The 24,461-nt window shown below is 35.0% G+C and overlaps 1 protein-coding gene across 8 annotated transcripts in view; it reads right to left on the reverse strand.

Annotated features, from left to right (window-relative positions):
* Positions 1-4,644: 4,644 nt before the first annotated feature.
* The window catches only part of LOC123549417 (b(0,+)-type amino acid transporter 1-like), a 64,756-nt gene continuing 44,939 nt past the window's right edge, over positions 4,645-24,461 (reverse strand). For all 8 annotated transcript variants that reach the window (XM_045337491.2, XM_053545398.1, XM_045337495.2 and 5 more), the window contains 10 exons: positions 19,513-19,776; positions 18,852-18,977; positions 17,182-17,281; positions 16,844-16,888; positions 15,173-15,296; positions 13,004-13,107; positions 12,308-12,404; positions 11,473-11,622; positions 10,780-10,948; positions 4,645-9,827 (listed from right to left, as the gene is read on the reverse strand). In XM_045337491.2, coding sequence (XP_045193426.2) covers positions 9,760-9,827; positions 10,780-10,948; positions 11,473-11,622; positions 12,308-12,404; positions 13,004-13,107; positions 15,173-15,296; positions 16,844-16,888; positions 17,182-17,281; positions 18,852-18,977; positions 19,513-19,776 — 1,247 coding nt within the window. In that variant the 3' untranslated portion in view covers positions 4,645-9,759. The remainder of the gene's footprint in view (positions 9,828-10,779; positions 10,949-11,472; positions 11,623-12,307; positions 12,405-13,003; positions 13,108-15,172; positions 15,297-16,843; positions 16,889-17,181; positions 17,282-18,851; positions 18,978-19,512; positions 19,777-24,461) is intronic.

Genomic DNA, 24,461 nt, shown 5'->3' on the forward strand with positions numbered 1-24,461 from the left:
GGTATCTACGTTTGTTATGCATTGCGAGGTCAAAGATTTAGATGTTTGTATGCGCACAAAATCTTGTCCGGCTTATAACTTAGTTGTGTGCTGTTGGGATTTTGAAGTAACTTGCGACAAATAACCAACAAAATAAGATGTTGTGTCACATGTAAATCCAGAACCCTAGCTCAAAGGTCACACTAAAGATTGAAGATTTTAGATGCTCTGTAACTGTTCCATGCACGGATATTCTAATAACTTAACATAAATATTTAGCATAGGACATGTTGCACTCATACCTCTATTCTAAAAGTCAAGGTCACACTTAAAGGTAAAAGAAATTACATGGATGAATGTTCAAGTAATTAAGCAGAAACATTCAACATAACTAGACAATTTGTTATATGCAGGACCTACCAGAAGACCCCAACCTCGAGGTCACCCATTAAAAGCCAAAAGTTTTACGTAGACCCCTAGCTCAAAGGTCAAGGTCACACTTTCAGGTAAAAAATTTTACTTAATACTGTAAACCTAGAAATGGTTTCACTCTATTTAAGATAGTGAATTTCACAATCGGTGCTTCTCCGCAAAGGTTTGTAGTTGCAAATCTACCAGCTACCATGTAAACGCAAAAGATTGTAGTTTTCACTGGCAGTCAATTGCAGAGCTACTTCCTGATACACGCATGTGTGTTATATAATTACTGAAAAAAAGGTTTTATCATGTATAATAATTTCATTTAGATTTGTAGGTTTTATAGTTGTTAAATAAATCCCATAAGGTTTTATATATATAAATAAAAAACAGCAGCAGTAGATAATTCTGATTGACAGGTGAAAACCAAACTTATGGCATATCTAAAAGTAGCTATCGGAAAGTCGGACAGGTTTTGCAATTTTAGCTCTTGTCTTGCTGTAAATGTACATATTTCTTTTTCACTTTTACGCCTGACTTTGCAGAATGGATTGAAGCGTCGGTTTCACTTGTTGACGGTTTATATGATCAATAGGATCGTCTTTTGCACTACTTAGCTTTTCATCCATTTTTGTCGGCATAACAAAATTCCGTATAGACATATTGGACTGATTTCATGTACTAGTATACAGTGATTTGTGATTGCCAACAGCGTATTTTGGAACATGAATTTCACTCACAATCAGAGCGTAGTAGATTGAAAAATGTGTTCAGGATAACTGACCAGTTATTTGTGCCTTACCTATAATTTTGCCTGCGACTGTTTGTTAAGTAAAGCTATTAAGTTTTCAAGTATTTCGTATCCAATGTATTCGGCAAATATTTGTAGCTGCTAAATTGTCTGTCGTCCTAAAAACACAAAAATAGTATTCGCGAACGTATCTAGGGTTACAGTATTTCTTTTTCAGTTTTTAACTTTTGAATTTTTGTCAAGCCCGCTTGCGGTAAGCTTGATATAGTCGTCACTTTTGGCGGGTCGGTGTATGTGCGTGTGTCCGTCGGTCTGATTTTGTCCGGACCATAACTTTGACATCCATGGACCAATCTTGTTTATATTTGGCATGAATGTTTACCTCAATGAGAAGGCGTGTCGTGCGCAAACCTCATGTTCCTATTTCAAAGGTCAAGGTCACAGTTGGAGGTCAAAGGTCAAATTGAAGTTTGTCTAGAGCATTTCTTCTTCATGCATGGTGGGATTTTGATGTAACTTGGTATGAATGTTCACCATTATGAGGCGGAGTGTCATGCACAAGAACCAGGTCCTTAGGTCTAAGGTCTAGGTCACACTTGACAGCTGGTGGACTCGACATTCTGCCCGTGGGCATACTTGTTTTACACATAGATGAATATTCAAATAACTTAGTACATTTACAATAATAATAGGATGTGTCGAGTGCAAGACCCATAACACAAAGGTCAAAGATACTGTCTTCTTTCTTGTATGACCTGTAACTTTTATATGCATATAAGGATTTTCAGATAACTTAATACAAACTTTCACCATAACAAGACTTAATCAATTAAAGGTGAAATTAATGTGTACTGGTATATTTCTTTTCCAGTCCATAACATCAATATACATGTTCTATTATCAAAATGCCATCTTCCTAGCCCTGATGTAGAATATTGGGGCATCTGTACCTTATGGATGCATTTTTAGTCAAAAGATATATTGGCGACTCAAAGCAGCCAAAGAACATTTGTATCAGGCTTTTACCGTTGAAATAGCCAGTTTATTTTGCAGATATCTTTGCAATCATATGAACATTAAGTTGTGTCTTAAGACATAGTTTAGCACCACCACTACCCATCCATATCCCCCCATTTCAACTGCAGATTCTTCCACTTTACAACAGAATCTGATGTTACCCTAAGATCCCTTCATCTTGTCAAGAGAGTTTCAAAGTTACGGCAAAGCCAACTTAATGCACCAGTGTTTAAAATATGAAGTATATCTAAACAAGGCTTTAGTAGTTGACTTAAAAGTCCAGTTTAATTTGAATTGTACCCTCATTACACAGACAAGGGGCATGCTCGATTTGGTGTTCAGAACAGAATCCTGTAGTATTATGTTCCACTTCCATAAATCAAGAGAAATTGGAAAAATGTTCTGCTCTTTAAAAATTAATCGGGTGTAGTAAAACGTAACAATGATCTCAGCTTATCTAGCTCTGATGGAGGGGCAAGTATATATCTTGTTATACCAACATTAATTTTGTATTACGCTGTACAATTCTACAGTTTTCCATCTTGCTGGATTAATAATCGGGCAAAGAACAGGAGCTCATATATGTATATGAAATACACTACTAGAAAAGGGACATTTACCAGTAACCAAAAACAGAAATCAAATTTTATGGCCACTTTCCAATGGGAAGTGCATAATTATACAGTTATGCCACCGAGAGGACACTTGCATATTCCAAACAAGAGGACCATGATGGTCCTGAATCGCTCACCTATCCCCACATGACCCAGTGTTGAACTGAGTATGACGTCGTTATTTCTATTATTTGTCATAGTGACCTAGGTTTTGAGCATATGTGACCTAGATATCATCAAGATAAAAAATTCTGACCAATTTTCATGAACTCCATTGAAAAATATGACCTCTAGAGAGGTCACAAGGTTTTTCTATTATTTGACCTAATGACCTAGTTTTTGAAGGCACGTGACCCACTTTTAAACTTGACCTAGATATCATCAAGGTGAACAATCTCACCGATTTTCATGAAGATCTCGTGAAAAATATGGCCTCTAGAGAGGTCACAAGGTTTTTCTATTTTTCAACCTACTGACCTAGTTTTTGACCACACATGACCCAGTTACGAACTTGACCTAGATATCATCAAGCTGAACATTCTCATTAATTTTCATGAAGATCCATTGAGAAATATGGCCTCTAGAAAGGTCACAAGGTTTTTCTATTTTTAGACCTACTGACCTAGTTTTTGACCGCACATGACCCAGTTTCAAATTTGATCTAGATATCATCAAGGTGAACATTCTGACCTATTTCCATGAAGATCTCTTGAAAAATATGGCCTCTAAAGAGGTCACAAGGTTTTTCTATTTTTAGATCTACTGACCTAGTTATTGACCGCACATGACCCAGTTTCGAACCTGACCTAGATATCATCAAGGTGAACATTCTGACCAATTTTCATAAAGATCCCGCGAAAAATATGGCCTCTAGAGAGGTCACAAATTTTTTTCTATTTTCAGACCTACTGACCTAGTTTTTGACCGCACGTGACCCAGTTTCAAACTTGATCTAGAGATCATCAAGGTGAACATTCTGACCAATTTCTATGAAGATCCATTGAGAAATATGGCCTCTAGAGAGGTCACAAGGTTTTTCTATTTTTAGACCTACTGACCTAGTTTTTGACCCCACGTGACCCAGATTCGAACTTGACCTAGATATCATCAAGGTAAACATTCTGACCAATATTCATGAAGATCTCTTGAAAAACATGGCCTCTAGAGAGGTCACAATGTTTTTCTATTTTTAGATCTACTGACCTAGTTTTTGACCCCACGTGACCCAGTTTCGAACTTGACCTAGATATCATCAAGATGAACATTCTGACCAATTTTCATGAAGATCCATTGAGAAATATGGCCTCTAAAGAGGTCACAAGGTTTTTCTATTTTTAGACCTACTGACCTAGTTTTTGACCCCACGTGACCCAGTTTCGAACTTGACCTAGATATCATCAAGGTGAACATTCTGACCAATTTTCATGAAGATCTCATGAAAAATATGGCCTCTAGAGAGGTCACAAGGTTTTTCTATTTTTAGATCTACTGACCTAGTTTTTGACCGCACGTGACCCAGTTTCGAACTTGACCTAGATATCATCAAGATGAACATTCTGACCAACTTTCATAAAGATCCCATGAAAAATGTGACCTCTAGAGTGGTCACAAGCAAAAGTTTACGGACTGACGGACGGACGCACGGACGACAGACGCCACGCGATCACAAAAGCTCACCTTGTCACTTTGTGACAGGTGAGCTAAAAACTTGCATGCCAAGCTTTGTTCTAAAATATCTGAGACTTTGACAGTGAAGTACCTAAAACAATACTACTTTTTTACCGCATCCCTGACCTAGTTTAATCTCATTTTAAAGTGGAAAACTTCAATGAAAGGGAAAAATGGACATAATAAGCAAAGAAAAAATTCAATATGAAACAATTTTATTTTTTCTATTTAAAACAAGCAAATGTGGAAAATTACTTGTGACAACAGAATTAACATGAAGGCCATGATGGCACTGTAACGCTCACCAGAGTCAAGTAAGTTAACAAGAAACAAGAAAGCCACACACTAGTCCCGCCCACAGTTTGAAAGCCACACACTAGTCCCGCCCACAGTTGTCACTATTTTGTTGACAAATTGAGATGCTTTATAACAATTTTAGCACCCCAAGGAACACGACTGGTTTAGGGGATAGCATCTGAAGATTGTTCTGTTTTTAGCTCTGAAGGCTGTCTTACGATGTATCAGAATTATTTAAACAAACTTCTTAAAAATATCTTCCAAGGAACAGTTCTGTAAAACTATTTTAAAATCAGGCAAGCAGTTTCTGACTAGATTTTCTGAAGTTTCATTACATATATATATTTAAAAATGGATAATCTTGGTAGCAGGTCACCAAAAGAACATAGCTGTAATTTTTTTTTTTTAAGACATTGCATCTGCAGTTTAGAAGACATTTCAATATTTTCTATTTTTCCCTTTGGCAGCCCTTGAAAGAGGACCATCCAAGCAACATCTTGGGTAAGTTTCATCAACTTCCACAACACGGTTCTTTTAGAGATGTTGCTTCAAGAAAATAGTTACAGACCGACAGTGAGTGACCACAATTTAATAGCTCACCAAGAGCACACTGTGCTCCAGTGAGCTAAAAACAGCAACAAATTGTCAAACACAAAGACTGTGAAGAAAATAAACAGACTTACATTCATATGCAAATAAATAAAACTGTACACTGTATGAACTGAATACTGTTAGCAAATATACATGGCGTAAATAAGATGATTCAATGATTCACACATATATAAACATATTCACAATTTAAAGCCATCGTTTTGATTACCAGTCAAAACATGAATGATCTTGGATAAATATGGTAGCAATCTTGTCACTGGTTTGTAGGAAGTTATATTTTAAAGTAAGCCGCTGATACATTCAAAAGCTCATTAATATAAAGTAGGCTCAGATTGTGATACCATTTCGTTGCAATGATACAGTTTTGGTTTATAGTCCCAAACAGATGTATCATGGGGACATGAACTGATTGGTTTCATTTCGTAGTGAATTTCATCATTGCTTTAGGATTTATAGACATGATAAAACCATGAAAATGAATTCTAAAGATAAAACATGTAATAATTTCTGGTATATATCTGAAATTACAGCCATTTGCTTGACCAATCAATGGTATCACATTTAACAATCAGTTTTACAACTGCAAGTTTCACAATCTTAATGGTTACACTCCAGAAAGGGAAATCATCCGATATTGTAAAATATTCTGTCATCTCTTGAAAAACATTACATTCTGACTTGGCATAATATATTATTTCATTCCCATATTTATCCAAGATCAACATATTGGTATATGGTTTTATTTTTAGCACCAAAAAGACCTTTTTAATGCTATTTATTTGGCAAGTGACAACAGAAAAGTCAGATGATTCATTTCACAGCGCATGCATACTGGTACCTTTCACATCTCCTCAGTTAATATGTGTAAACAATATGTATGTCATCTCAGTGAATCTATGCAAATTACATGGCATCTCAGTCAGTCCATTTAATTTACGTATCATCTCAGTAAATTTGTGTAAATACAAGTTGTCTCAGTAAATTTGTGTTAATACAGGTCATCTTAGTAAATTTGTGTAAATTACATGTCATCTCAGCAACTTTGTATAAATTACAATTCAACTTGGTAAATCTTTGAAAATTACATGTCATCTCATTTAATCTATGTAAATAACATGATTGTCATCTGGGTTTATTTGCGTAATTACATGTCATCTCTGCAAAACTGTGTAATTACATGTCATCTCAGTAAATTACATGTCATCTCTAAATTTGTGTTACTACATGTTATCTCAGTAAATTTGTGTAAATTACTTGTCATCTCTGCAACTTTGTATAAATTACAGTTCAACTTGGTAAACCTTTGAAAATTACATGTCATCCCATTTAATATTGATTAATATCTATGTAAATAACATGATTGTCATCTGGGTTTATTTGTGTAAATTACATGTCACCTTGGTAAATCATGTCAATTCAGAGAATTTATGTAAATAAAACTCAGATTTTCTGTGTAATTACATGTCATCCCAGTAAATTTGTGTTATAACATGTCATCTCAGTAAATTTGTGTAAATTACATGTCACCTTGGTTAATCATGTCAGTTCAGAGAATTTGTGTAAATAAAACTCAGATTTGCTGTGTTATTACATGTCATCTCAGTAAATTTGTGTTATTACCCGTCATCTCAGTAAATTTATGTAAATTACATCTCGTCTCTGCAAATCTGTAAATTACAGGTCACTTCAGTAAACCTGTGTAAATAAGTAACCGAGAACAGAAGAATCTGCCTCTAATGTACTGAATATTTATATGTACCAAATGTAGCTCCAGGTAAAACTATTATCGCTTGATCACATACTTGGGCTTGGCATCAATACAATGTTCTTTTATTGTACTAAAGAGATAAAGTAAAGCTTCCCCTGTCATTAGGAATGTATAAAAGGATTGAGAACTAGATATAAAACTATCATTATCTTAATAAATACAGCATGTATTAAACATCAAAGCCTTTATAAGGAAATCACCGAGTTCTACATGTGGTGAATAAACTGTTTCCATGGCAATATCAATATACCAAACTATACATATATACAGAGAAAGTTCACATATACAATTATTTTTCCTGTAAGAGCAGCAATATTAGCATGATCAGGGAAAACATACTAGTATAATTAACTTGTGATTTTATTATGAAATGAAGTATGAACAAAATAAAGAAATGCTGAGGATATCAACATACACGGAAATCAAATGAAAGACATTTATACAGCACTGTTTATGATTGGCACTGCTAATGTTCTTTTACACCGGCACATTTTAGGTATCACAGATATATACCTGTACAACAACATTTATCAATATTTACATATATTTTCAATCAATCATCACCATGTGAATGCATATGTACATACATATGAGAAAACAAATCAATTTCTCAAATGATAAATCATATTGATTGCACAGAAGAAAATCTTGTACAAACATACAACATGTATAATATACAACTGTCATTTTTGTTTATTTTATGGTTTTACATCACACCGGTACAGTTCAGGTCAGACGGTCACTGTCCAGCTTTAACTTGTTGATGAAGACTGTAGGTGCCCCTCCAGGCATTGTTGTCACCTGGGTAGAACCACCAGGCCTCCACAAGCCATCTTGATGGCTTCCTTGCAAGAGGACATGGGCTGTAATTGAACTCTTAGTGGCAAGTGATTCCAAGTTAACCGAGCACTAGTCCCTGTTTATGAAACACATATACAAACACACTTTATGACCAGAACATTATGAAAAAGTTCACTAGTCTACAAATATGTACACATAATTACTACCGGTTCACCTCTTATGATTAATTCTCATACCTGCACACTATATGATCGCCTCGTGTTATCATTGTACAAAATACGCTCTTTCTTAACATTACGACTCCAGTTTTTCTTTGAACTGAATAATGCTTATTTAGCATCACTAAAATGAATATCACAGAATAAATATCTTTAATGGCAACCTAGAAAAGCATCACACCTAAATGACATTAGATTATGGTGCACAAACTCTAGCACCAATAACGCCCATCACACACCGCAACAACAGGTTTATTTTACATCTCACTTGAACATTTATTCCGCAAACATATGATATACAAATTAAGATATGCCTGTAAATATGACGTCTCATAGGACATGAAAATAAAATATGACTGGAAATATGTACTCCAATATAACTTTAAAATACAACTGGAAATATGAATTGAGATGTAACTGGAAAATATAACTGGAAAAATGACTGGAAATATGAATTGAGATGTAACTGGTTAATATGACTGGAAATATGGACTGACATGTAACTGGAAAATATTACTTAGAATAACTAGAAATATGGTTCCAAATGCGACTTAGCAAAAAAAATTGTTAAATCTTATTGGAAAATAATAGGTATGTTGTATGTGATACCACTTGAAATGACTGGAATAATGGATGAAATATCTGGAAAAATCTTACTGGAGATATATCTGGAAAATCTTATTGCAAAACGACTGAAAATGTAGACTGATACATGACTTGAAAATATGATTTGAGAAATGACTGGGAAATATGAGATATGACTGCCAAATATACTTAAAGATATGACTAGGAAATATGACTTCTAGTGACAAGCAGGTCACTATTAGCACAATATAACCAAAATAACCTGTAAACCAGGTAATGACTGATACATAATATACATACAAAAAAATTTCATATCTCTTGTGTGTACATATACAGTACAACCTCTCCAGAGCGGCCCTCTCTTAAGCAAAAACCTCTCTTATAACAACATCATCAAAATTTTCCTAAGCTGAAATATACTATCAAATTTACCTCTCCAGAACAACAACCTCTACATAAAAGTCAATATTTGTATCTCCAAAAGGGTGTTGCTCTACAGAGTTTGTACTGTACAGATAAAAGTAGCAGAACCCTGTCATCTTTTAAACCCAATCTTATACAAAGTATATGATTTCTGTGTAACATACATCAGTTCAAAGTACTGACGTCATGTTTCTGATGATCAATGGCATTTTTGACATACATGAATAGAATGCATAGAATTTTCTATCAGTGAAAAAAGAAAAATAAACAAAATTATAAAAGAAAAACAGCCTATAAAACTTAACAACAATAGAATGGCAATGAAATATATCAATAAATATGGTAACCTGACATCAATTCAAGAGTCAGCAGTCAAATAAAAAACAATTATTATACATGTGGCAAATACACTGGTTTAATTCTGGTGATCTAACTCTCTCTCTTTGGAATAGGTTGACCGCTGATTTCACCTGACCTGCGCAGCAAGTTTCCTCCCTGAAATGTCTGCTGCCATTTCTTGGTGGGGAAATGCTGAACTATATGATTTTTAGCTTTGAGATCTCGTCTTCATTATCAGAATATAAATGTCTAAGATGACGAGGCTTTTTATCATTCGGCAGGTACAAACTTGCTTGGCGCAACCATTAACACAACTTGCAAGAAGTAAGTAACTTTATCTGGAAAAAAGAAAGAAAAAAAGATTAAAGATTGTCTTCTATACGTTGTACAGGATAGCTAAATATTTACAGTGAGAATAAGAATAAATCTGAACTTTCATATATAATCTTGACATAAATCAAATCTAAATTTCTAACTACTATGAATTTGTTAAGATTTTATACTATCCAGTACCTATAATTTTAACCTGGGAAAAGTATCCAGAAAGGTCATATTCTAATGGTTATTGTTTGTTTTGGGTTTTACACCATTTTTCATTAGTAACAGTTGGCAGCTTACCTATCTAGTGATTCTGGACCAGTTCTTACCTGTTCTCCATAAGTAGCTGCCGACTTCTCCACATGAATCAGAGGTGGAGGACAAATGATTTCAGACATGATGTCTTTTATATAATGGTCAGAGAACAAACGCCTAACCCGAGGATCAAACTCACGACCCTGTGATCCATAGATCCATCTGTGCTTTCCCTAATGAGCTAAGATGGCGGATCTACTAAAGGTAAAGCTCTAGAATCACTTCATCAGAGAAGTTGTCCATTTTATATGGAGAACATGCTAATACTGTTTACCACGATGAAAAAAATACATATCATAAACATGAATCTATGGCTAACAAAAACATTTCCATAAAACATCCCAAATCATTTGAGCCGTGCCATGAGAAAATCAACATAGTGGGTTTGCGACCAGCATGGATCCAGACCAGCCTGCGCATCCGCGCAGTCTGGTCAGGATCCATGCTGTTCGCTAACAGGTTCTCTAATTGCAATAGGCTTTGAAAGCGAACAGCATGGATCCTGACCAGACTGCACGGATGCGCAGGCTGGTCTGGATCCATGCTGGTCGCAAACCAACTATGTTGGTTTTCTCATGGCACGGCTCATTTTCTTTTTTGTTCTTGGAAATCCTTTAATAAACTAATGGGATGAAAAAACTTTCAAAGCACACTTACCCATACCAGGCAACCGTTTTTTGTATACCACAAAAGGAATATAGAACACAAGTCCACTAACTGAGAATAAGAAGGCATATAAGAATTCTATTCGTGGATCTTGAATGATTGGAGCTACCACCAGATACACTGAGCACAGAAATACCAATATAGGTACAGCTAGAGGAACCTGAAATTTCCAAAAAAAATTTAACTTGAGATTATCGAGTTTGTGGCTAAAATCATTTGTGAATCATTGTGAAATATGTGAGCTATATTTGGAGTAATAATGCGGATTTAACTATTTAACAAACTCCTTAATTTAGTAGACATTCACTTGTTTGACATAAATTTAACTAGAACTAGGACACTTGTGCCCCATGCCCGTCACTGTACGCGCATTTTTGACTAAGTCAAAGGCCATTTGCTGGTCTGGCTGTGTGAAATCCCAATTTAAACACCAGGTGCACAATTTCATATGCTGAATAACAATCCTGTGAGGTATGATGACCCAAGGTCAGCAAATCGAATGGAAGAACAGATGGGCACATAAAGGAAACCTAAGTGCCCCCTCAAAAATCTGGGGGGGGGGGGGGGGATGGGTGGGGTCACAAAATGTTTATAGCTTTAATAATACTGAATCATTGCAACAAGTTGTATAAGCTCACAGAATGATGTCTGTCTAAAAGCTGAAATAGAAATTGTTTTTTTTACCTTATATGGTCTTTTCCTTTCTTTTTGTGTACATCGTAGAACAATCAATGACAACATTGTCAGGCCATAGAAAAACCAGGCAGTAAAACTAAAGAAATCTATCAAAGCAAATATTTCTCCAAATAGCACCATGGCTGCCGCCAAAATTACCTAAAAATGGACAAAAATTACAACCCATTACTTTTCATTACCATCTTAATCAGTCTTACAAATGGGGAAAAGAAAACTAATCTATTTCTGTGTGTAATTAATTTGCTTCTACGTCTATTCAACTGATTAGAAATGACACAGCACTGAAACAATCGACTGCAGGAAATGATTAGTCTGCAGGTTTGTTATGCCACAATGACTATTTCTTTTGTTTGTTTCAGCGAGATAATAAAATACATCACTGATAAAAAACTGATTCTTTCACCATTCTTAAGTACCGAAAATTTCACATTTATTTTTGGCTGGTATGGAAGTAAATTTCACCGTGAAAGAACATAGTTATAAGTACACTTCAGTGAAAACACAGATGTATATAAATACTTACACATAGAAAACCTCTACCATATCAAAATGAAAAAGAAATTTAGAAATCTTACAGAATCCTTTAATTTTTCAATACAGATAATGTGACATCATGACAGTGTGACCTCATGACGCAATGTATGTGACATTTTTCATTGAACTGTAGCAATAATACTGAAAATATTCAAAATTTGCACGAAACAAATAGCTTTTAACTGGAGTTTAACACAAAATGGTCTTTGCTTGCAAAGCACTATATCTCTTCAGCGGGTTCGGTTGAAAAACAACTATTTGCCGAATATCAAAATAAGTTTATACTTACAGACACGACAAGTGAGGGTAAAGGAGTATATTGTTTAACATGGATATATGAGAACACTTCAGGCAAATGCCCCTCCCTGGCTGCTACATACATTACTCTGTAAAGAAAACATGAAAAAACTCAGCTGTTTTGAATCATAAATTGACAAAATCCCAGCTGCCACGTCTGGTTGGTAAGCTAACAGCAGTTTAGGAACAGTTACCAACTGCCTGCCTGCTGCTTGAACTTAAATGAGAGATTTCGGTTAAAGGTAAATGTGTACAAGACAAAATGTTCGCTGCCCTTCAAAAAGGGGTGAAACTATAATAAACAGCTAGTTTACCTTCTCGCATAGAAATTATCTCTTGTAGCCTGTTTCATAAATGATGTAATTCCACTTTGTTGTCGATAATTAACAACTGGTAATGTAACTTTAATTAATAATTCATTAAGTTTGTTCATTAAGAGGTACATATTCACTTCCTTATGTCAATGAGTCCACACCACTTTCTCAACAATAATTAAGCTTAATGTTTAAACCACATTAATTCATACCATGTGTCAAAACATTCCTTCATCTAACATCAACCTCTTCAACCTTCTTGTGTTTAAATTACAACATGAAAACCTCTACAAACCACTAACATTTACAGATCTACTTCACCAGTTACAGTATAATTTTCTCACCATGTATAGAAGCAATAAGCATAGACTTACCTTCCACCTGTAAAGCAGGTACCGTTAGCACCACCAAAAGCTGACATAATTACTGATATAGGTATAATTATAGCTGCTGCTCCTAGCACAAACTCTCCCCAGGTCTGTAATGTAACAAGAACATTTGAGCCGTGCCATGAGAAAACCAATGTAGTGGGTTTGCAACCAGCATGGATCCAGACCAGTCTGCGCATCCACGCAGTCTTGTCAGGATCCATGCTGTTCGCTTTCAAAGCCTATTGCAATTAGAGAAACTGTTAGCGAACAGCATGGGTCCTGACCAGACTGCGCGGATGCGCAGGCTGGTCTGGATCCATGCTGGTCGCAAAGCCTCTATGTTGGTTTTTTCCATGGCGAGGCTCATTTATAGAGTTAAATAAGACCACTATGCATGCACGTTGCACAGTGATATTACAATTGTGTCGTTGACATAACCATTAGGCTGAATCTGGATTGTGAAAATTGGAAATCTAATGTGAGTTTACAAAACTTAGTGTAAAATCACTCAACCTGTGAAAGTTTGAACCCATTTTACCCAGTAAATAAAAAGAGTGAAACATATATAATATTCTGGATTGATATAAAAGACCAATTTTGTATGTCCCTCATTCTGACAAGGCATAACAAGAGTGTCACAAAATATGGCCTTCATCGAACTTGGCCTTTTTCAAGGGGCATAATCCAAGAGTGCCTGGGGCGATCTGGGTGGTTATCGTACTTGGCCGAGATATTATGCCCACAAACATTGTCACCAACTTTGGTGAAGATCGGATGATAACTGACTTAGAGTGCGGACAAGGCTAAATTCGCTGTTTTTTGAGTAATTCAAGGGCCATAATCCAAGAGTGCCTGGAGCAATTTGGCTGGTTATCAAACTTGGCCGAGATATTATGCCTGCAAACATTGTCAGCAAGTTTGGTGAAGATCCGATGAAAACTGTTTGACTTAGAGAGCGGACATGCTTTGTACGCCGACTGCCCAGCTGCTGCCACGGGTGTTCACATAATACGCCCCGCTCTTTCAGAGAGGGGTGTATTAAAATGACCAACCAATGAAATTTTGTACCCATTTCACCCAATGATTAAAAGGCTCTGGATCTAAAAATAAGAACAATTCTGGATGTCCCCAAATTCGGACAGGACATAAAAATGTTTAATGGCAAAGTATTTACTATACTGCAAAACTTGTATATACAGTGCATTCGCGATGCTACAAATCGCAATTTAACGAAATACTGGTATACTACGAAAAGGTGTTGTGGTCCCGGCTGCTTTTCTTCTTATTTCTATGTTACAAAGTTGCGGTTTTACGAAAATCCGCTCCTACGAATGTATTGTTATGCCCTTAAAGCCTGTTTTCAACTTGTTTTAGTTGCGATTTTACGAATACCTGTATTGTCTAAGTTTTCACACCTTCCATAACGGCGTGAAAACACTTTAGAATGGAAAGTGTCCCTATCATTTAGCTGGGCGTAAACAGTTATTAAACTGTGAAAACGTAGTAATTAAATTCGAAACACATACGCTGTACACTATGACACAAGTTAGTGGTTAATTCTTTCTCCTATAACTATCAGATCGGATCGCATGCCAGTCACACTTGCTTCGATACCTATACGTCTCAAACAATCACTGAATAAAGAAAATAAAAAATACTCAAGTCCTGATCGTCTATATATTGTCACAAACCCTTGGCTTTTGGATCGCGATTGTACTGTATATATAAAGACTTAGCTTGGGAGAATCAAAAAGTGGTTTTCATGGTACTAAGCCTGTATTCAAACTTTAAAATACATTGCAATGTTTAAATACGAAATGAAGCCAGTGATCCTTAAAGCCAGTCTTTGTTCACTTGTGGTCTTTATTCCAGGTTTGACTGTATAAATTAACCCTTATCATGCTGGACATGACTGATTCTGCCATTGCGACCAGTGCAGATCATGATCAGACTGCATGGATGTGCAGGTTGATCAGTGCAGTGCAGATCATGATCAGCCTGCACATCCATGCAGTATGATCATGATCTGCACTGTTCGCCATTCAGTCAGTATCTTTTTGGTATGCACCCCTTTTAACTGTTAATGGTACTGGCCAAATTGAAAGATGGACAAGTTCATTATAGAAATTTAGCAGGGTCAGGGTTAATTAGGTAACAGAAACATGAACTTACTGAGGCTACAGCAGTAGAAATGAGGATGTCCTGTTTTGATAGAACTGTGAAGTATGATATATTGATGAGGATATAACATACTGTCACTAGGGGTATACCAATCATAATTGCTCGAGGTAAATTTCTGAAATAGACAAAATTACTATATCAAGATGTATGTACAGTACAGTCTTGGTGTCACTGTGAGCAAGATGAGTTAACAAAGCAGTCACACTAACAGTCGTCACAGAAAACATTCAGCTGCATACACAGACTCAAAGTTGTTACTTTATCACGACTTAAAAAAACTTGAGCTTTATTGTAAAATTTATCTCCAACTATTAAGTGATTTTACAGAAAAATAGATCAGTCAGGCAATTTATATCCCCACACAACCTATTTTCAAACACAACCTATTTTCAACCGCCTAGGGCTTTGTATGATAAAAATCTTTACAAGCCAAATTTATCAGCTGTGATTGTTTCACTGTTTACAGCAGAGACAGAACATGTTAGGAACCTATTCGCCTTCAGTTTCGGTACTTAGAAAATTTTATAAATTCCATTTATGTAGCAGTACTATGTTTTCATGAGGTTTTTCTTATTACAAAAAAACCTGCATCTTTCCTTGCCTACTACCTATTCTTGCTTAAGCCAGTATCAGTATTTATATATCTTTTGCACTAAATGTTTATTGCTTAACACATGCTTACTGCCAGAATTGTGAAGCATATTATTATTAAATTATTTTGACAATGCAATCATGATGCCTGTCCTTGCAACATTTTTTTTTCATTTTCTAAGCAATTTGAAATATTTGGAGTGTCAAAAGCTTAGCAATTATATAATACATTGTCATATGTGACAGCTATCAATGTAGCAGATGTGACACCCTGGTTCTCTTGAGTAATTGAGCAAATGATATAGTTCTTTAGATAATGCACCAACTTCTGGCTGCCATTTACTTTACCCTACCCCCTGTAATTTAGGTGCCAATTTAGGCAAGTGTACCTACAGTATATTGATCTGCAATGTTGGTTTTAGTGTTTGTTGCCAGACTTGAATTTTGGGTGTATTATGTTTGCCATGTTGTAATGAAACTACAGTAAAAGTTTAGTGCTGTTTCATTTTGCTGGAAGGAAAATACCACCTGCGGTTGAATTTAGGTTGTAAATTTTCAGCATGACTTCCTACTGATGGCTTTCAAAATCATCCTGCCAGGGATTCAATCAGTTAGAAACTTGAAACTTAAATGGTATGCTTTTATAGCACTTATGCTGATAGAAAGTGTTAGACAATAAACCAAAGATTTGGACTTGCATATGTACAAAACTGCACAGAAAACTTGTTAAGCGGTTGAAAACTGGTTGTGCCGGGATACAGCTATATGTTACACATCACCACACATATGCAACTGCTAACAGATGATCACAATTGTAAAATCAAGAGCATCAGTTTTCAGACAAAATATTTAAAGGAACATAACACATCACTGGACCAAAATGGCAATATTTTACCTTGTTTTGAGGTGGTACAAATGTTACCTTCCTAGAAAAATGGAAATAAAATAATGAACACTTAACTACCTAAAATTTGTTTGCAAGCGAACAAAAAATAGTTACAGGGCAAATGTGAAAAACAGAAGGTCTCCATCCTGTCAATCTCCATCTCTAAAAGTGCATTAATAACTTACTTATATGGCTGTCGTATTTCTTCAGTAACATAGTTCAAATTGTTCCTGAAAAGAAAACAAACTGCAGGTGTCAAAACAAACTTAGTTCAGGTTTTAGTCTAATTTACTTGCAATAGACTCTAAAGTCTTCATACATGAGCGGGTTCAAAAATGTACCTTAGTTGAAAACACTTTATTCTCTATATAACAACAGCTTAAACAAACTTACTGATGTTCATTTACAAATTTAAATAGTAATTTCTTAATGATGTCTTTTCAAGGCATATATTTAACTTGCAAACATTCAGATGACTACTGCAGCTAAAAGCTGCTTTTTAAGAGCTATGTTTATAACATACCAGCCATCATAGGCCCAAAGTCCGTCATAAAATGCAAGGGCTACCATAGAAACAGAGTCTGTGGTTTCTTCAAATCCTGTATTCAGGTGCTCAGTATAACCTGAAGTTAAACACATAAAAACTCAGCTTCTTTGCCAGTAAAATATACAAATATCATCAGGCCCAAGGTCAGTTATAGTATTTTTTTTTAACACTTTGTTTATTAAAACTATTTGTTACTTTGAGCAAATTCACAGTACTGTATTACATAAACACATGTAGCACCATTACATATTAATATGACACCCAAAGTTAAAACTCATTAATTTGATGTTAATACCATTATCATAATAATGTAGTAGAAATTTCAAGTAAACTGAGTAACAATGAATATGTTTAAATGTTTGACACTGACACTGAGCTGTGTAATTAAAGCAGTTGTCTTGACGAATGGAATATTCAACCAAAGTTCCATAAATATACTTCACAGGAAAAAGATGAAATGGACATGGAATCAGACTAATAATACCTGTCATGTGTTTACAAATCGGAAAGCAATATCTTTCCTCGGCCACCTGGGCATGGGCGGTAACTTGGCTGATATTTTTTCATGCATATCGTACATATAAATTTTTTCTGACAGATTATTTTTCTTGCATATGTGTATTTTAAAACTTATAGAATAAATAAAACAAATAGAAATACATTCTTTGTAGCATTCTTTCTTATAGTAGAGTATGTGCACAAAGGCAGGAAAATAATAGCCATAAACAGAAGTGATGTCATGACGTTCAGTGACACACAATAAAGTTCCACTTTAGTTTTATAGTTTGTAGCGTAACATTATGTTTTTTCGTAAAATAATGCATTTTGAATAGAGAATTCTAACACGACCAGCGAATAACCTACAAACATGTAGAGCAAAATCTATCTAGGGCTATTCTGCAATAAACCACTCGCGTGCAATGACGTCATCCGATCCAATTGGGTAGCATGGTCGTAAAAAGTAGTTACCATTTTTTCTAACGCTTTTGATACTAGTATGTCGTGTTAGAATCGAAATAACAAGTTCCCAAGTGTGGTTTATTGTAGAATAACCCTAGTCTTTCATTCTTATGCGAAACAATATATCACTCAGGCCTACAGCCTTCGTGATATAATCTTACGCGTAAGAACTCAAAACACAGGTTGTTCTACGATAAACCACACTTGGGAACTTATTATTTCTTAAATATACTATAAGAAAATGAGAGAAACCATCGAGGTACCTAATTTTTCGTATTTTCGTAAACAACATATAATCAATGCATGAATTGTTGGTTGTCATTAACAGCATGAGAGTCATCTGACATGGGGGGGTGCCAGATGGGTTTTGCCACCATGAGAAACGCCAGTCTGGTGTGCAAGAAAGATTTCTCTGCCTACATGAAACCCAAGGCTTAAGCAGATGTCCTTCATATGACATCCTGACCTTTGGCCAGAATTATTGAAACATTCTTGAAAAGATGAACAGTCCTCTCAAATTTCATAAACAGCCTTCAAGGGGTTTAGAACATATGCACTGGACACAAAATCTGACGGCCAACTGTACAAGCAACATGAAAACTATATCTTCCACAGGGTATATCAGTAACTCACCTCTGACACCTGGTATTTTAAAAGAGTTATCAACAGACTATAACGTTGATTACCTTGTGAAAGCATGTAAGCACCACCTCCAATAATAATGGCTATAGCAAGTAATTTCATAACCGTGAAGAAGTTCTGCACCTTGGTTGCTAGGGATACACTGTATGCATTGATGAATGTTATTAAAACTGAAATACAAACAACAAATTTTTTTTTATGATTTCTACAATAATAAGATTCTGATAAAGACACAGCAAGGTGTCCATTATAAAACATTTCATTCCTTATCTGGAAACAATATGGGATGATGGATAGCACTGGTGATCAGACATTGCTTATCTGTGATACCTGCCACTTTAAGTCTTGTTGCTCAGAGCATATTAGAAAATTTCTTGGCACCTTTGCCCTTGGCCTTTGCTGGCTAAATATCTTCTTCCCTGTCTCTGTTGCCCAAAGTCCTACAGTTATTTACATGATAAAATGTAATTCAAAATCTTTGGTGACCCCTGTGTACCCACCTATAACCAATAGCTTAACTTTATTCTTTGGAAGATATTGAGCAGAAACCATAAGTTGACATCGCCTTTGCCCAATGACAGACAACAATCTTATATCCAGTAGTTTTTTATACATAGTTTAAAACAGAGAGTACAACTGATCAACAAGATGTGTTACTGAATCAAGTAAGTTATTCCAATAAAACTGTATTTAAAAAAAACTTACATAGGCAAAGAACTGCTACAATTTTCACTATCATATCCGTTGACCCGCACTGTCCCCAGAACGGCTCCACCACATACACTGCAAAACTCATTGAAGTCACGCCAAACAATGCTGGTTTAAGGATAAGCACCGATGTCCAAGCGAACAGAAATGACGGTATAGGTCCAAGTACACGATGCAGGGGACTAAATGCTTCTTGTAGGTATGCATACTCTGCTCCGGACTTCGTGATCATGGTTCCAAGCTCGGCATATGATAATGCACCTATAAAACAGAAATGAAATAGATATGAACATCTACATCAAGGGTTAATGTATGTCAGATTATGAAAAAGCAGGAATGTATTAATAGAAGCAATCAACCCATAAGCGACTGAGTGTTGCCAAATTATGAAAAACAGAAACCGAAATAATTCTCTTTTTTTTTTTCTTAATTTATCAAATATTTGACCGAGCGAAAAATGACAAAAGCAATGAAAATTTGCCTATGCAAAAGCATCTTGTTCAGTGCAAACACTTGTACTTCAAAGTTTATATCAAATTCCCACCAAACAGAATATTCTGGAAAAAAACTAAATGAATCACCTGCACTTAATTACTTTAATTATTGTATATCAAGCACACAAACATGTGAATGACCTTTAGTTACTAAAATGACAACAAACCTATCACCTTTCAAGTTTTACCATGATTCCTTTTCTGGAGGAAGAACCCAGTTATAAACAATCTAAACTTCTATTAGCAACTGATTTCAGTACAAACAATATTCATTCAAATTTTTTATTCCTCTGTACATGTTGATTTATTAGAATACAATGTCATGTACTTGTAACTCAAACTAACTGAAAAGAAATGCAACCACAAGATGCTTTTACATCAACAATTCAATGCTGAATTTCAATCGAAAACAATACATGTTTGGTTAATAATTACTGGTGAAGAAAACTGTTTTATTTAGCAGTGTGTATACTATGTGACCCCAGCAATACTATGTTGAAGCCTTAAAATGCGACGTCACCAACGATGAGTACAGGAGTTAATCAACTCAATATTATAAACATACAAGGGACGAAAACAAGCACTTTTATGAGAAGTATTATACACTGATGACGATTTCTTTTTGTTCTTATTAACTCTGCAGGGGAGGGGGTAGGGTTCTGATGTGTGTGTAAAACGGTGAAATGTTTAATCACGCGTGTCATGTAGCCGCTCCACAACAAATGAAATAACTAACTAGCTAAGCAATGGAGGACAGAATGACACGGCTGTAGTATAAAACCAACATTGAAATTTCCAGAAAATTTTTCTTTGTTCAATGTTTTTCCTTCCCAGTGAAAAAACAGAACAAAGTTTTGGAGACCAGGCCGCGAAGTCAAAAATACCCAATGCTTTAAACGGTTAGCCGAACTGCGGGGAAATCTGTTTTGTTTATCCTTCCCAGTGAATAAACGCAACAAATCAATTTAGAATTTTGCATTTTTTCTCTCTGATCACATGTTGAACAATGTCTTCCCAGTGACAATGCACAACCATCAGGAATATATTTTCAAGTTTTAAACCCTGGTCATGTGCCGAAACTAAAACACCGAGCCGAAAGAACAAAGTTTTTCTTCACCTTTCCTTCCCAGTGAAAAAGTGAAGAAAAGACTTTCCTAAATTAGCCACATAGCGTCACTCCATTTTTTTTTAACAAATGATAATCTGCTTGTCGTCTCTAGAAACATTGTCTGCTCCTGTAAATACATAAAATTACATAACAAATAATTAAACACACAAAATGGCGGCAACCCGTAGGTGCTGTCCCAGAAAAATTTATGTATGGAGGGCGAACTGGCATTGTGGAACCTTAAAATTCTTGATAACCATTGGACTAAGTTCAGGGCCTTAATTCTACAGCTAAACACATCTCTCCAAAAACACGGAGGCTGGGCTAGCTGTTAACAACTGTCTCCAAGGTAGATAATATTTTATGCCAAATATGTTAAATTTAAATTATTTGATGTAATTCATATATGCTTTTTTTTTCCTTTTCTTTTTGTGTTTCGAATATTTTTACTTGGAAACAGTTTTTAATCACATCAGAAGGGAAGACTGGGCTCAGACCCCTGCGTGTCTCTCCACCAATACAAGGAGAGGCAAGACAGGTGTCCTACGGTTTGACAGGTCATTATGGGCCCGGTTCAGACCACTCTACCAACACCATATAATCTACATGTATATCTAGCCAGTGTAAATAATACCACATAATTATGTGCAAGAGATAAAAATAAAACTGGTCACATCTAAATATATATTTTTTCTTTGTTTTTGCACTTGTTTTCATTATAAACATGCCTAGGAAAAGGTGTTAGTGTAACACAAGGATATTAAACTTTTTTAAGTAACATTTACAAAAAGTATAAACTAAATTGTGTTTTAAAAGATATATATATTTTTAATGTACTAGAATATTGTATAACGGCAGAATAATACTGTATTGACTAGCTAAAACTGAATAAAAAGAGGTAATTTTCCACCATGTGTATAAATATCTTTGATGCAGAAATAAGTTAGAATTATTACTGATTGAAAAGTTAGTTGCTATTGTTAAGGAAAATTAAATATCTGTTCTTTTGGGGATTTTTTTTTTTTTTTTTTTTTTTTTTTTTTCAAATTTTCAAATGAAAATATGAAACAAGAAGAAACTGGGACAAACAAAGGTTGTGCATATTTGAATCAAATTTGGCCTGATGCATGCAACGTTAAGCATTTATCAATGTGAAACCCGTCTGTTGAGATAGACACATAGAATGATACATCTAACATGTCCACATTTGACAAGATCTATCATACCTGAAAACGTCTCGAAACAAAAAAATATTACAAAATGAATGACAATAGGTATTATACCTATTCTTTGCATCTATACGCATTGTATGCATGTTTGTACTGTGTAGCCATCAAACGCATCATTTGTGACTTCAGTACATATATCTCACGTGTTTAGTTTGTCTGCTAACAACTTTACTTTAAAAAAAAAAACCTAGAATTTTGACTGTCACTCATTTATCAGGTATTTAATTTACTATCAACATTTTATAAATCAACAATATTCTGTTAAAGATAGCTTACTGTTACAAATCAAAAACTTTAAATCGGCATCAATTTTTGTTTTTTAGAATTTGCAACTGTTTTTTACACGAGATATACTCAATAAAGAAGCATTCTAAAGACTCGTCCCGGCAACATTTTGAATTCTTTCATTTTTTTTTAAAACAGCCTGCATGATGACTTCCTTTTTACTTAAACAAAACTGATATCTGCAATGTTTACACGAGCAGCAATTTTGAGTTTTATCATAAAATGAGTGACAATTTTGCTTTTTTCTGCTTTTGAATTTGGTTAGTTATCACCGACCTAAAGTTGGTCAAATGCTAACTAAGGGAGGTAATGCTAGACCTTGCCATTTTTTTTGAGGTTATATAATATAAAGAATAGGGGGTTGAAGAAGAGAACAAATGTACATCTCAAGATAGAGGTACACATGTTCGCTTTTCCAGTCCCGCCAAAATGACATACGTACATACACTCTCCGTTACCAATTTTCATATGGAGGAGATATCCATAACTTCTCAGACTCCAGGTACTCAAGCCATTTTTGCTATTGTCATAAAAATACTTATTTTTTATGTAAAAAAAAATGATGAACAGTGGACTTTTTATTACATTATGCAATCTACTTTCTAGTTAAAAAAAAGCTTCAGCGAAATCAGGTAAAACTTAATTTTAAAGTACCAAATTTATGAAACAATTCTTGGCAGTATAAGACAGAATGTACCAGAGGAAAAATGGGTGCATACAGTGTCATATAACTGGTGTGTTTGTTCTTCTATGATCCTATTCACAGAATCTTCTGAACTTTTATTTCTAAATCTCAAATCAATATTACATGGTTTTTGTATTTTTGATTAACTGCAAAGTTTTTAATATATTCTCTATGAGGTGTACCTAGATATTAAGATATGCCATGTACAAGAGAATTTAACTATTTATATATTCACTATGAGGTGTACCTAGATATTAAGATATGCCATGTACAATTAACTATTTACTGCATAGAAATATGAAGTTTATAAGGTAATTAACTCTGGTAAAACAAGGTTTTGTCAACATTGTAAAGATTTGTTCACCTTGGCATACCAGACGTTAAATTTTTCCCTTTAGTTTCAAGGTAATGCAGCTCTGAGACCTTATAAATTGTAAAGTTTTCAGTTTTTGTTTTGAATGTTACATTTTGTTCCAAATAGCCAGTACCACCCTTTATGACTGCGTTTATGTTAATATCCATTGAAACCTAGGTATCGAGACAGATACAAATCTCACAAGTCTCAGCCCTCCCGTTAAAGTCTGTTATATCTAAATTTAGTAATAATAAATGAAAAATTGTCACAAAAAACAATATTTTTTACACATTCAAAGCTGAAAAATCTACTAGAGAAATGAAGGTAAATTATGGTTTTGGATTAAGAATAGCAAAATGACTTGAGTCTGTGTGTCTGCACCGAAATTTGGAGAGGGGTTGATCAATTTATTCAATGAATACTTGTGCTGATTTACAATAGGGAATGCCAAGTTGGTCTCTCCATTTTGTTATTTATGGAACAGCCCTTTGCACCATAATATTCAAAATTTTCAATAGATCCTTGGCGTGGCGTGTAGACTTGATGCTGCCTGAAGATCGCCATTCCAGAAACATCGGACTTCAGTAACCTGTTCAAATAAGAGCATAATGAAACATACATGAAAACGGGGAAAAACTCCGAAAGCTCCCCAGAATATAGAAAAAAATAATTTTCTCAAATTTTTTAAAATATTTTTTTTTTAAGCAACACCTTTCAATGTAATAAAAACTCTGTACGTGAAATAAACACACACACACACACAAGCAAAAAACAAAGAGGCTCTGGCGCT

This window comes from Mercenaria mercenaria, chromosome 6 (assembly GCF_021730395.1).
Source record: "Mercenaria mercenaria strain notata chromosome 6, MADL_Memer_1, whole genome shotgun sequence".
NCBI lineage: Eukaryota > Metazoa > Mollusca > Bivalvia > Venerida > Veneridae > Mercenaria > Mercenaria mercenaria.